The sequence below is a fragment of the Phasianus colchicus genome, chromosome 11, assembly GCF_987193195.1.
Source record: "Phasianus colchicus chromosome 11, bPhaCol1.hap1.1, whole genome shotgun sequence".
Lineage (NCBI taxonomy): Eukaryota > Metazoa > Chordata > Aves > Galliformes > Phasianidae > Phasianus > Phasianus colchicus.
The window spans coordinates 8,136,284-8,149,485 of NC_143446.1; the positions used below are offsets into that span (position 1 = coordinate 8,136,284).

The 13,202-nt window shown below is 39.6% G+C and overlaps 2 protein-coding genes across 3 annotated transcripts; both read right to left on the reverse strand.

Moving 5' to 3' along the window:
- Positions 1-431: 431 nt before the first annotated feature.
- ACTR8 (actin related protein 8) lies at positions 432-8,022 on the reverse strand. Its single transcript, XM_031608349.2, has 13 exons — positions 7,671-8,022; positions 7,406-7,576; positions 7,043-7,153; positions 6,688-6,792; positions 5,622-5,795; positions 5,200-5,293; positions 4,343-4,475; positions 3,858-4,011; positions 3,032-3,127; positions 2,472-2,612; positions 1,772-2,036; positions 1,303-1,466; positions 432-671 (listed from the first exon to the last, which is right to left on the reverse strand). The coding sequence occupies exons 1-13, from the start codon at positions 7,785-7,787 to the stop codon at positions 528-530; spliced, it is 1,869 nt and encodes a 622-aa protein (XP_031464209.2). The 5' UTR covers positions 7,788-8,022; the 3' UTR covers positions 432-527.
- Positions 8,023-8,622: 600 nt separating this feature from the next.
- SELENOK (selenoprotein K) lies at positions 8,623-12,875 on the reverse strand. 2 transcript variants are annotated; one of them, XM_090148173.1, is made up of 5 exons: positions 12,727-12,875; positions 12,229-12,319; positions 11,129-11,209; positions 10,433-10,525; positions 8,623-8,926 (listed from the first exon to the last, which is right to left on the reverse strand). In XM_090148173.1, exons 1-5 carry the CDS (start codon positions 12,794-12,796, stop codon positions 8,923-8,925), a joined length of 339 nt encoding a protein of 112 aa, XP_090004299.1. In that variant the 5' UTR covers positions 12,797-12,875; the 3' UTR covers positions 8,623-8,922. The 2 variants fall into 2 exon arrangements, with proteins under 2 accessions (XP_090004299.1, XP_031464220.1); XM_031608360.2 differs by lacking the exon at positions 8,623-8,926 and having other exon boundaries at positions 10,429-10,525.
- Positions 12,876-13,202: the final 327 nt, after the last annotated feature.

A 13,202-nucleotide genomic window follows, 5' to 3' on the forward strand; every position in this document is an offset into this window, starting at 1 on the left:
AACTACAAAAGCAACTGAAGTTTAAGTTCTTCCTTCTGTGGTTTTCACAATAATGGCTTGTACAATTCCATCTTTTGGTAACAGTAGTATAGGAACTGTAATAAGACATCAATCCCACAGACTTCAGTCTTCACCTACAGCTTCTGTGCATCTACATGCATGTCTGGAACCAATCTTGGCTTAATATCTACCATTTCAGCGTTAGATACCTCATATTCCCACACTGTGCAACTGTAATGTGGGTATATACATATCTCCTACACAATATAAATATAGTGAATCTGGAGCTGAAGGTTGTTTTCTGTACACAGAATTCAATATATACAATTCAGAATTGAGTACAGCAATACTGAAGTAAGATGGACTCTAAGATTTTTGCACTGCTACTGGAAAAATCTCAGTTCAATTTAATTTTATTAAGATAAATATCAGCAGAAGATCAGTACATTTTTCCAGTGCCTTGGAAAAAAAACAAAACAAAAATGGTATTTGAGGGAACTGAATTTTTAATGATGTAAACACATCAGTTACCATACAAATGCAGCTCGCTCTCGTAACATTCTGACACCAAAACGCTGCCATTCTCGCTGATATATCCATAGCTCCTGAGTTGTGTCGAGACAGGCCAGGACAGCACCTCCTTTCCATGCAATTAAGCGGGGATCCATATCCTAAATCCAAAAACAGGATTATACACAGTACTAGTCTGATTTTGTACAGTTCTCGAAACTTGCATCCTATTTATTCCAACAGTATTCATCACTTGGAATCTTGGGGGTGAGAGGAAGAGAAAAAACTTTGAAAATTATGTAAGAGAAACTTTTTCATATAGAGGTAAAAATACGGAAAGACTACCTGGGGTTTTTGAGGAAGTCAATTATTTGATTTAAGTATGACTTTTAGGCATGCCCATGAAAATCTTGCCCTCAGCAAGCAGGCTGAAGGCTCTGAAAAATTTGCACACTTGGATTTTTAGAGATTTTGCTTGATTAAAACCAAATTAAAATTGCTTATTTATGCCATGCTTTATTTTACATTGATAATCAAAAACCAAACCAGAACAAAAAAACTGTTTTTCAGCAAGGAATTGTGTTAACTTCAGGGGATCCCCACTGATTCTTTGGAAATACGGTCTTTACATTCATGATCAATATCAGTAATGGTCTTGCTTTACCTCTAATTACCTAAATCTCCCCAGAAATACAACTAATCTGTGGTTTTGAGAGAATATATTTTTATATAATCTTTTGAAGAACTCAATTATAGCTGATTAACCATTTAGCTATCAGTTAATGGGTATACCTTAGGTCTTGTGATGACTTCAACGTTTTCAACTACTCTTCTAAAAGAAGGGGGCATTTTGTTGAGAATTCGGTGCTGAAGGAACTCTTGAGCTTTATGAAACATAAGGCCTCCTCCCACCACTAAGATGGAGCTGTACATCTTCTTTTTTGTATCATCAGATGCTGGAATGAATGGATGCATATAGAAATACATATTTTTAGTAGTTAGTGCTTCTATTATAAAGAACTTAGTGCAAGTCAAATCAAATAGCAACTGAGAACTGCTTGTTTCTAAAACTTTTCTGCTTCTTGGAGCTTCAAAAACAAGCTCAAGAAATCTAAAAATAAGTCGTAACAAGGAATAGTGCAGGTACCTCTAGAACTGGTAAAATTAAGGGATATACATATTACTTTCCTAGAATATAGTAGTTAACATAAATCCACACTGACAAGCATATTTCCCAGAATCATAACAATGTAATCCTTACCACAGCAATCAATACTATGAAGAATGGCTTTGTCAAGGCCCAAAGCTTTGCCTTCAAATTGAGAAACAGCTGTTTTTCTGGACATGTGTGTAGTTAAAGGTTCCTCTGAATCATTTCCAGATATCATACAGTCACTTTGGGAGGATCCCAGTTCAACTTCTTGGGGATACATCCTCTCTGAAATATCTGTAACTTGGCCTCTCGCATCTCCCTCAAAGGTACCAGGCTTTGACATGGATTTTCTATCAGCTGTAGCTTTTGAAGACTTAAAAATAAGGAAATAAGTTAACTGTTAAACTATGAAAAATAAAAGATCATCAGCAGATTACAGAACAGTACAATGACTAAACATCACCTCTTTACCCTTTGCATTACCTTTTTGCACAGAAAGGCTAAACATTACATTACTACTTTGTATCAATTTTATTTTGTTTCCCACTTTTAGAGAGAAGGTTTTACTTTCAAATCAATCAGATGTATCAATGCCATTAATATGAAGACACTTCAGACTGAAAATACACAGTTTAGATTAAGATCTTTTCTAGACACCTATAATTCCTTAGACTACTTCTTTTGTGCTGTTGACCCAGATAACAAACTTCAGTCTCTGAGATGAGGTATGCGTCCTTATTTTATTCCTGAATTAAATAATACTTTGAGGGGGGAGGAGGGAAGGGGAACAAAACAAGCCTTCACACACCTGCTCCTGCTTACTTTGTGTGGCTAGCAGATAATGTTCATCATGAGGATCTTCAGGGTCCCCTTGTGACCTGTGTTGCAAAGTTGTCATTTTTTGTCCAACAATTCCAAAAGTTGCTGGATAAAATAGAGCCATTGGAGCCTGAAAAAAATAAGAGATTTGGAGTTTCATTATGTATATTTTTACTAATTTGAATTTACTATAGAGAAGAAAAAGCTTGTTCTATCTTAATTTTCTTGCAATTCAAAATGTCGTCTTTTCCAACAGATTCATAAAAATTTTACATGTGTTTTAAAGCTTGTACATAGACTTCTTCACAGATTCTGGCAAAGTGTCACGTAGAAGTAATTCAAATGTTATTTGTTACAAAATGAAAAACTTGCACAATTCCTTGCAGTTGAAGGATAAGCATCATAACATTCAGTTGAAGCAAAAATCAAAGGCTATTAGAAGTGCTGTGCATCTCCTTCTGCTTCATTAGGTACATTCACACACAATGCAATTCATTTTAATGCATCACCAAGCATGAATATACTACTTGTTCATTTCACAAAAATAACCTGTAATTTTTCATCTCCTAATCGAAACTGGTATAATAGAGCTGGAGAATCTGGATGCCGAATTTGGAACTCGTGGTCTTGCAATCCAGAGATATCCTGCAGCCAAAAAAAAAATTATTAAAAATAAATATTTTTACATACCTCTATCAGGATGTGTAACTTAAATTCTACATAACTTAAACTGTGGACAATAACAAAAAGTAACAAAACCCTTCAGCCTCTGAATTTCACTTACCTATTCTTTAAGTTCTTTAAAAATCTTTTTATTGTAGCAAGATCTGCCCAAACAACTTTCTACCTGTTTAAGCCTCTATAATGAGAGTTTGTGCAGAAATACAAGACCTTGCGGCAGAGCTTGCAAAACAAGCTGAAAAACAGCAAGTATGCAACTGCTATCAGCTTCTTTCAGTAATATGAACAAATAAATGTCCTTTCTAAGAGCTAGGATCCCTTTCAGTTAGAAGAACAACAAAGTAAGTTTCAAATACCTCAACTCTAAAGCTTCTCCAACTCCTGTCAGCATTCTACTGAATGAAGTATTTGGCTTTCTATGCCCATTAAACCTATTTCCTACAGCTCTCCTATATCTAATAATTAAAAATACATTATTTAGGGCTATTAGTTGATTATTCTATACTAAAAATAGAATACACATGTTGTGCAAACAGAACATTTCAAGTAATAAATCATGCATCTTCTGAACTGTTCCCCATGTTCTGATTATTTTATACACTTAATTTGCAAGCAATTGTAGATTCCCATAGAGTTTCCCCAAAGCAGCATTCTATAGAGGTAAATGGGAGAATACATCAATTTGTCTTCTCACCTGGTCTAGGTGACAAAATGTCTCCTTTAGGTGCTGAAGCAGAAGGCAATCCAACTTATTAGTCAACTGACAGTCTCTGTATGGAAACCCTGCTCGTTGCATAAGCCAGTAAAAGCACCTTGACACATCAGACCCTCCGTATGCAAGGCAGAGCCTAAAGTATAGGAAAGAAAAGGATTATTATTTTCTAAAGTACTGGCCTACTACTGTGGTATACATAGGAATACAAACAATGTTTTAAGTGTACTGTGATAATGCCTTCCAAGCAGTTTGTACAGCACAGTATCAGTTCCACTGCTTTCTTCTTTTAGACATGTCATTTCTTTAAGGCTCATATTGTAAGATAATGATCCTGTTGAACAGCTCATAATAAAAATGAAATCCCCAACTCTGTAGATGTTAAAAGTATTTTTTTTTTTTTTAAGTCAAGTCTTTGGTAAGTAATTAGGTACATGCTTGTAATAATTCTGCACATGAAGAGATACCTGGTGTTGTGATGGGAAACTCCATCTTCCACACAGCAAACACTTGTCTTCTGATCTCCCACGTCTACTATACATGCACTGCCTAAACCACTTCCAAATGTAGCACAGACAGACTCCTGGTGCACCACAATTCCTAGCAACACGAGGAAAAAAGATTATATTCAATTTATACCACGCTCCAGAGCTACGTTTCTGACACTCAAAGGACATCTTACTGTCTTTTAAAACCTGCTAATAGCTTTGACTCCACTGGAATATTCTATATTAAATGAAGATGGGTTGTACGGGCCCTTGGAGTCCTGAGAAAAGCTACTAGAAAAATGGATGCCTGTATTTGTGCATTCCTATCTTATGAGATTTATGATACTGTTGCCAGTTTATTTTTGTACCTTGTATTCAAGCTCTTTGTTTCCAGATGCATGTGAAACATTTTCCTATTTTTCTTTTCTTCCTAAGTTTTAATCATGTATCATTACAATTAGTATTTTAAATAGGATCTTTAAATAGTTACAAAACAAGGTCCAATTTCACCCTCTGTTTTCCTTTCAATTCACTCTTATCTTGGTAAAAGAGTACATTCGTATTTGTATCACAAGCACATACTTACAGTTCAGAAATAATAGATATTTCTGTCTCCTTCCAGCCAAAAAAATGAAAGAAAATAACAAAACTGTTTCTGTGCTAGCCAACCATTTCTCCCCTTTAAAATAGGAAACAGTTATGTGAACATCAGAAGATGAAAGCTGAGAGTCTCAGTCAAGCTGCAACTGGCCTATAAAAATGTTCCTTAAAGCAAAAAAAACAACCAACATCTTTATGTTATTAATCACTCAGTGCTTGCTTACATATGGTTTTACCTGAGAAGCCCATCTTCATTAGGATCATATTCACCAGTTCTTTCACATGTTGTTTATTGTAGATGTCTGGAATTAGTAAAATGCACCTGTAGTACTGAAGGTAAGAATGAAAAATTAAAGTCAGCTCTGAAATTAACTACCTCTTTACATGACTGAATACCTGTTTTGAAGAAAGAAAGGATCACACACAAGATGCTAAAAGAAGCAACATTATTTTTAATTTTAAAAATTATTTAGAGTGAGTAGCAAGTTAACAGCTGCTAGGTCATTAATGAAGTCCTAGGAACCACATGCACCACTGCTAAGATTTATCTGTTAAGACAAGCACCAGTAAGAGGCTACCAATGCAAGAAGGCTGCTTCATGTTCATAACAGCATTTACAGAATAGGATAGAGCCCTCATAAACTTGTTCACAGCTCACCTTTAAATCTTTCAGTGGTATTTCCAGGTACTTTTGTATTGCATGTGACCATATAACTTCAAGATCTGCTAATACTGCAGTGAGGGAGCCGCCGGGTCCTGTGTGGAGATTCAGCTGCCCTCTTCTAATAGGCCAATGTACATTATAAGAATCTAATGGATTAACATATAGTGCCTGAAAATAAGAAATGAAGTTATTTCCCCCTCAATTTTAATAATAAATAATGGAAAAATATTTCAGAAACTAACAGAACTTGCTGTACAGCAGCACTAGACCAATGTGATGGCAGTATGATGGCTTTCTTTTTAGCAGGGCTGTATTAAGACATTCTGTACATGGTTTTAATTGTTTGAATTTTCATATCCATGGATATAGAAGCATGGAATGACTTAGACTGGAAAAGACCTCCTAGATCAATAGGTACATAAAAGTGTCTTTTTTTGTTATCTCATTAATAGCTAAATTAATGTAAAAACTCTTGAAAGCTCATGAATATCTAATTAACAGCAATTCCATGCACTGATCCTTTTTTCTCACTTTCCTTCCATGTATCTGATTTATACCACAAAGGTATAGTTCTCACCTGCAGTAATGGCCACTTACAGCAACAATGAATCTACCCCACTGCTTCCACTATTAGAATAAAGTCTTAAGAATATTCAGACATATCTTATACTTATCCTTGAAAATTATACTGCGTGAATCTTTGAAAGAGATACAGTTTTCCCTGCTGTTTGAAATATCTGGTCTAGTACTAGATGTGGAGGTTGGTGGCCCTGCCTGTGCCAGGGGGGGTTTGAAGATTCACAATCCTTGAGGTCTCTTCCAACCCAGGCCATTCTGTGATTCTGTGAAATATATATATAATTCTAGCTAGGCAAGTGAGGAAAACTGTCTGGTCTTCTTGAATGATAACATTCAGTTAGTCCCAAGTAGTAGTAGTAGTAACCCTGCTCAGGTTCCGTTTGATTAAACTTAGTCTAAATTGAGTCCAAATTGCTCTTCAATACACAGCTATATTGAAGGATAACACTAAGCCTAATTTCAGGTAGGAAATGATTCTTACCTCTTCTCCTACCAAAAACTCAGGATGATTAGAGGTGTTTGTCCACTTGGCCCCAGAGCTGTGATCTAAAATAGCTGGCCGCATCTGTCTGTTGTATGACCTGGCCTGAAACGCAATCAAATCAAACACTGTTTTTATCAGACACTTTTTATGCATGAAAGCAACAAACAAAACAAACCCCCAACAATCCACGCTGAAAATCCATCTTAAAGCTTCATTTTCTTAGATCTTTGGAGGTAAGGGACACAATAACACTATTCATATATACTTTATACAGAATACCTTTTCTTATGCATTGAAACATAGCATTACACCGCATGAGAACACAATTATTTACAGTTTCAAGAGGAGTTACCTGGTCAGGTGACACCGGGATACGTCTGGCACCATTTGACATCTTTTTGGACCATATTGCTTGGTCCACCATTTTTAGGCCATTTTGTCTCTGCTCTGTACTTTCAGGTTTCTAAGCAACAGAAACAGCACATATCACAAACGCTGCGCAGCCTGAAAACCAGTAACACTGAATTAAATTAGACTGCGAACTCATTGCTGAGGTTACTAGACTGCGGGACGGAGAGAAGGTTTGTGCATCGGAGGTCCCAGCAGCTCCGTGCCAAAGCCATCACGACACACGGACGCCACGCACAACCAATTATTTCCTCCCCCCCCAACGCGAACAGCGCTCGGCCGGCCGGGGCGCCGCGGAGCCGCTCACATTGAGGCCGTCCCGCAGCAGCCAGCTGTCCCGGTACGCCGCCTGGCCCTGCTGCTTGTGCCGCCGCGCGATGACGTGGGGGATGCCCACGGGCAGCGTGTCCGTGGCCCTCCCGATGCGCAGGGTCGTGGAGCCGGGGTGGATCACCACGATGAAGTTGCTCTGGATTTGCTGCAAGCACAAAACGCGGGCGGTGGGCGGCCGCCCCGCGGCACTGCCCTCCCGTCCCCGGCCGGGCCTTTAAAAGGGGCCGGCGCGGCCTCACCTCCTGCAGGGACTCGGGCACGGCGGCGGGGACGATGGGCCGCTTGCCGCCGCGCTGCTCTCGCTCGCGCTCCTTGTCCTTGCCGTTCTCCGTCTCGCCTTTCTCCGCCTGGGTCATTTTCCCGGCCCGCCTGGCGCCTACGAGCCGGGCCCGGCGGCGGAGCGGGGCGGAACGGGCGGGAGCACGGGAGGCACCGCCCCCCGGACAGCTCGGGTGGAACCGCGGGGCGGGCGGAGCGTCTGTACGAGCGGCAGGCGGAAGGCGACACGTTCACGGATCCGCCGGTAACAAAGGGGCGTTGCTGGATGCGATCGTTAGCGGCTGGAGGCTGTTAGAAAACCTAAGTGCAAAACTGAAAGCGGCACCTCGTAGGAGTTACCTCCGTCTGGGTTCTGCGTGGCGGAACCGGCCCGCTCCCATCGACCGAACAGACCCCGGAACAACGATTAAAAGTCCCAGCCCAAGCAGAAAAGCAGTGGCTGTTGGGAAGAAAATAACTTGTGTGTTAGCGCTCAGTGTTACCGAGCTGCTTTTCTTCTTGTAATGAAAATGAAACCTCATTGTATTGGAAGTGTCCTATTAGTGTTTGCACAGAACATGCGTATATGTTGAGAAGAGAAGGAAGTTGTTTCATGAGTGCTTATAAAACAGGTATGTCATAGAACCCACACTCGGGCTTTAAGGAAGTAAGTCTTTTAAAATGGAAGGACTGTTAAAAAATAAAAAAAACTACTTAAACTGCATTTTAGAAGTGTTTTTAGCACATCATTAATATTATAAAAACATGGCAAGGACCAGAAAAGGTTCCTTAAAACCTTTAAGGAAGCACTACTTTAAGTGATTTTTGAGTGATCTTCTGTGTTCATGTGTAAGTATTACATATTTTCCCTCATTTGATCAGGAAAGTGTTCACTGTGCTTTGAGTAGAACTTTTAGGTTGTCTAAAAATTAAGAGTCCACCTTCTGACAAGCCATATATAATTTATTTTGCAACTACAGTAAAATGTTCAGAAACTATACAAAGACTTTAGACAGACAGTAAACATGTATTTAATAACACTGCACTTCAGTTACACTGGATCCTTGAAGGAGTTCCCAGTACAACTTCATTTATCTGCTTAGATTGCAGAACAGTTCTCAGTTAGACACGCACATTCACAACGTCCAAACTCATTTGGTCCACCACTGAACTCTCTTCCCTTTCTTCTTGTAAACATGCATGCTCCTTTGCCTGCCTCTTTACAGCAGGCATTTACCTAGAAAGACAAAATAATTGCATCGCGTTTAAGAACAACCAGGTCTTCCTTTGCAAGATATAAGTAACCATCTTAATATAAAACTGATTTTAATTTAGCTAAATGAGACCTGCCAAAAGCTTGGAACTTCTCATGCTGAGCAGATTACGCACTGTCATTATCCCCCAAAAGCTCTCCCCACTGTTTCTGCTGGCTTCATGGCCAGTTCAAAAAGAAAAAAACTAATCCACATGAAAAAAGAAAAAAAATCATGAAGAGGCATTTATTCCTTTTTTTTTCTGAGGAGACCGAAATATAAGTGTGCAATGGTTGGTTTTGAGTATGAAGTTTTTGCCACAAGACTCACTGGTATTATCATCTGCATGTGTATTTTCCTTTTAATTTTAATAATAATAATTTAATAAATCCTTTTGTTTTCATAATGAATAATAATTCATGAAAAGAACAGCTTAAGTCTTAAAGTAAATTAAACCATATATACATTCAGTGTTAGAGAAAAATCCCATCATCTTAACAAAACAGAATTCATATTTTGAATTACAATTATCAGGCAGTAGCAAGAAATGTAATGCTAGGATAGGGCTTTTGAAAGGGCCTATGAAATTTTTAAGCAATTCTGATTTGTGCTATATTACAATTCGAAATGTGCACAGCTACAGCACTGTCAGTGGAAAATGTATTTTAGTAGTAGTTTTTTTGTTTGTTTGTTTGTTTTAACAACTTTTCCTTTTTTCCGTTGCTAGGAATCCCCATTAAACAAAAAATATCATCTGTAATACGATGACAATTAGAAAAAACAAAGTTTCAGTTACTACTGATCTGGATGGGACTTAATATTAGCAACCAAAAAAGACTGAGTGCTAAATCATTTTTTATCAGCTGTGTTCAAATATCTGTTCTATGCTTTGTATACTAATTTATATGTAATTACAACTATCACTATCATCTACATAACAACTATCATCACTTCTGTGCCAAAACTTTATACTACACTACTTCACACACACTTCTTTTCCCCTGTTAATGAAAGTATCTATCCACTTCTATTCTTCCTGTTTTGGTAACTTTTGTAAAAGTAGGTGCAGCAGAAATGCTAAATCATGGCTTTAAACAGTGATTGAGCACCTGGAGGGAAGGCAGGACCAACCCAGGGGAGCTCAGGTGTATGCAATGTAATTTAAGGGTGTATGCAACCTCATTTAAAGGTTGGCAGTAGAGGCAAGAGTATCGAGCTGGAGATCCCTACTTACCAGAGACCTTCCAAGTGTAAGCAGATTTTTTTTTCCTTGATTCTATGTGCACAGTTGTTGTATGAGTGTACCCTAACTTACTGCAGTCTAGGACTTTGCTACTCTGCTATAATTGCTGTATTTTCCATTGCATTACGGTAGGATAATGCACTTAATTCTACCTTAAGCTCTATTATCACTGTTATCTCTTGGAGTTAAAAAATAAAAACATTAAAAAAAAAAAAACTAAACCAGGATAGAGGAGATAGGGAATTACCTTCCTCATCCACCTCCAGCCATTGGTGGTGGACTAGGGCCTCCACCCCAGTGATTTATTCTGCCCATTCTACGGCGAGGATTTCCTGGAGGCCTATAAGAAAAAAATAAAAGCAAGAAAAACAAAGTCTATTTAATAGGCATTCAGTTAATTTAGAAATATAAAAACACTATATCTAAACTATAGCAATTTGATTGATAAAGTCTTTAGTAAGTTGTTTGGTTTGATGAGAAAATTTGTAGCTGCTACTAACACTTTCACACAGCTTTGTAAAAAGGTAAGGCTGTCCACCAGGAACAAAGAAACACAGTAGCTATAGTGTCTAGAGAAACTATATCCACATAATAAAGTGTTTTGTCTAAAATATATAGACAAATTTAACTCAAAGTGACTTTTTCATGCGAATCTAACACTTAATGTAAGCGAGGCTAACAAAACAAGAATTTTAAAGACAAACATTGTTTATTATGCAGCCCTAAAAAGTCATATCAAACTATACTGCTGTTACAGCTATTCAGAACTATGTATTTTTATCAACAAGTTGCATATAAAATGCTGCAGAAAAATACTAAACATTTTAGTCCTCTGATATGATCTGACTTGATGCAAATTGTGACTATGATCGTGATCGCATTATGACATTTTTCTGGGGCAGTGAAAAAAGACAAACAGAACTACTGAGAATATAAAAAATACCCTCTTCCATCGCTCTGACTTAAGTAGGAGGAAGATGTGTAGCCTCTTCTCCTCAAATCTGGTTGAATAATGCTCTGGAAGCTGAAAAACAAATCAGGAATAGTTATGTTCATTGGACAGCTAAACATAGCTTCTAGATCTTGGCACTGCAAGGTAAGAGGTGGGCTAAAAAACCAGTAGTGTTAGAAATGAATAGTACCTTGTCAAGATTACTCTTGTTTAATCTTTGCAATTTTTCTTCTACACAGAGTTATAAAACTGCAACACGATTCCAAGTAACAATACAGCTCAAATAAACCAAATTGTCAAATATTTAAAACTGAACATCATTCTCGTACTAAATAAAGTGCAAGCAATATAACTGTAACTAAAATAATGACTGCTGAAGACATCAAAAGAACTCTGATTCTTCATTGGCTTCAGTCTGGAGCACACATATTACTGTTATGTGAGTACTGTTATGCAGCAAGAACTATTGTTGGTAGTAGAAATCCACCAAATAATACTTCAGTTTGATCAGCTGTTAGGAACTTAACAAAAACACATGCAATTTTTCTTTATGCGATACTGAAATGGAAGAACTGCCAGTTCTTTAGTATCAGCTTTCATATACTTTGTATTAAATATGTGCATCAAGTGCTTCATAATCAAGACCGTGTAACCATATTAAAACATTGATAGATGTCTTCCAGACCCTTGTCAGCAGTAGAACAATGGGCACGAAGAGGAACGTAGGAAGCTTCATACTAATGCAAGGAAGAACTTCTTTACTGGGGGAGTGATCAAGCACAGGAACAGGTGGCCCAGAGAAGCTGTGGATTCTCTGTTGAAGATATTCCAAACCTGTGCAACCTGCTGTAGGGAACCTGCTTTAGCAGAAGGGTTGGACTTGAGGGGTTCCAGAAGTCCGTTCCAGCCCCTACAGCTCTGATTGTGTGAATAGTACTTATGGAATGTTAAGAATAAATCCAGCATTTTTGTGGTACTGCATTACTAATAGTACTTATCAGCATCAACACGTGACAAGTTTAAAATAAAGTTCATCAAAAGAATAGTTTTTTTGTTTTGTTTTGTTTTTTGTTTTTTTTTTTTTTACTTACAACATAACTACAAAGTCTGCTATCGACCAGAAGAAATCTGTTATGGACGACAAGCTCCAAGGAGCCCGGCTCCGGTTATCCAGAACTTGTCCTGTTACGGGGCAAGACAGGAAACATTCAGCACTGTTTACTGAATTACATCAGTGTATAATTTGAAACTAGACAGGACGTAGGACTACACCCCGTGCCTAAAGGTTCACCCAAGGGAGTACGAGCACGCAGCGCTTGGAACGGTTGGAGCGGAGCGTCAGACGCTGCATCCGGGCACAAGTGTGCACAGGAACACGCGCGGGGCCGGGGGAGGCAATGCGGGGACAAGGCGTTGTAGAGCTGGAGGTGCAGGATGGGGTCCCGCCGCAGCTCCGGCCTGCACCGCTCGCCCCCCCGACCCCCACGAGAAGCCGCTGCCTCGAGGCCGGACCACAAAGCCACCCCACAGCAGCCACCGCCTGCAACGCTACCGCCCTCACATCGCCCTTCCCGACAGCCGCCGCTCACCGTTAGAGATGTACACCATCGCGGCGCGCTCCCACCGCTGCCCTGTCACCTGCCCCTCCCTACAGAGCATGCGCGTCCCGCCCGCGCATGCCCAGAACGGGCGGCGCGCAGCCGTATTGCCGGCTCCGCGCTTCCAGCTGACGGGGCCGAAGGGGACGGGGTGGGCGGTGCGGCGGCGCTGGGCGGGACTCGTCTCCCTGGTGCTGCAGCGCGCAGCCCGCCTTTGGGGCGGTCCTTCAGTCGCCTCGTGGCGGGCCGGAGCCCGGGCGTTATTCGTCACAGAGATATCTTCTGTTAGCGATGGAAAGCAACTGTGAAAGAAAAGCACCTGTAGAAACGTGCATAAAAGAAAAGATTTGTGCCTGAGACCACTTAGCTAATCTCCTACAAATGGAGAAAAACGGAAGGGTTTAGAAAATAGTGGGTGCTTTGTAGCTAAATGCAAGCCGCATGTTGAAATTCTTCAGGGACAGCAT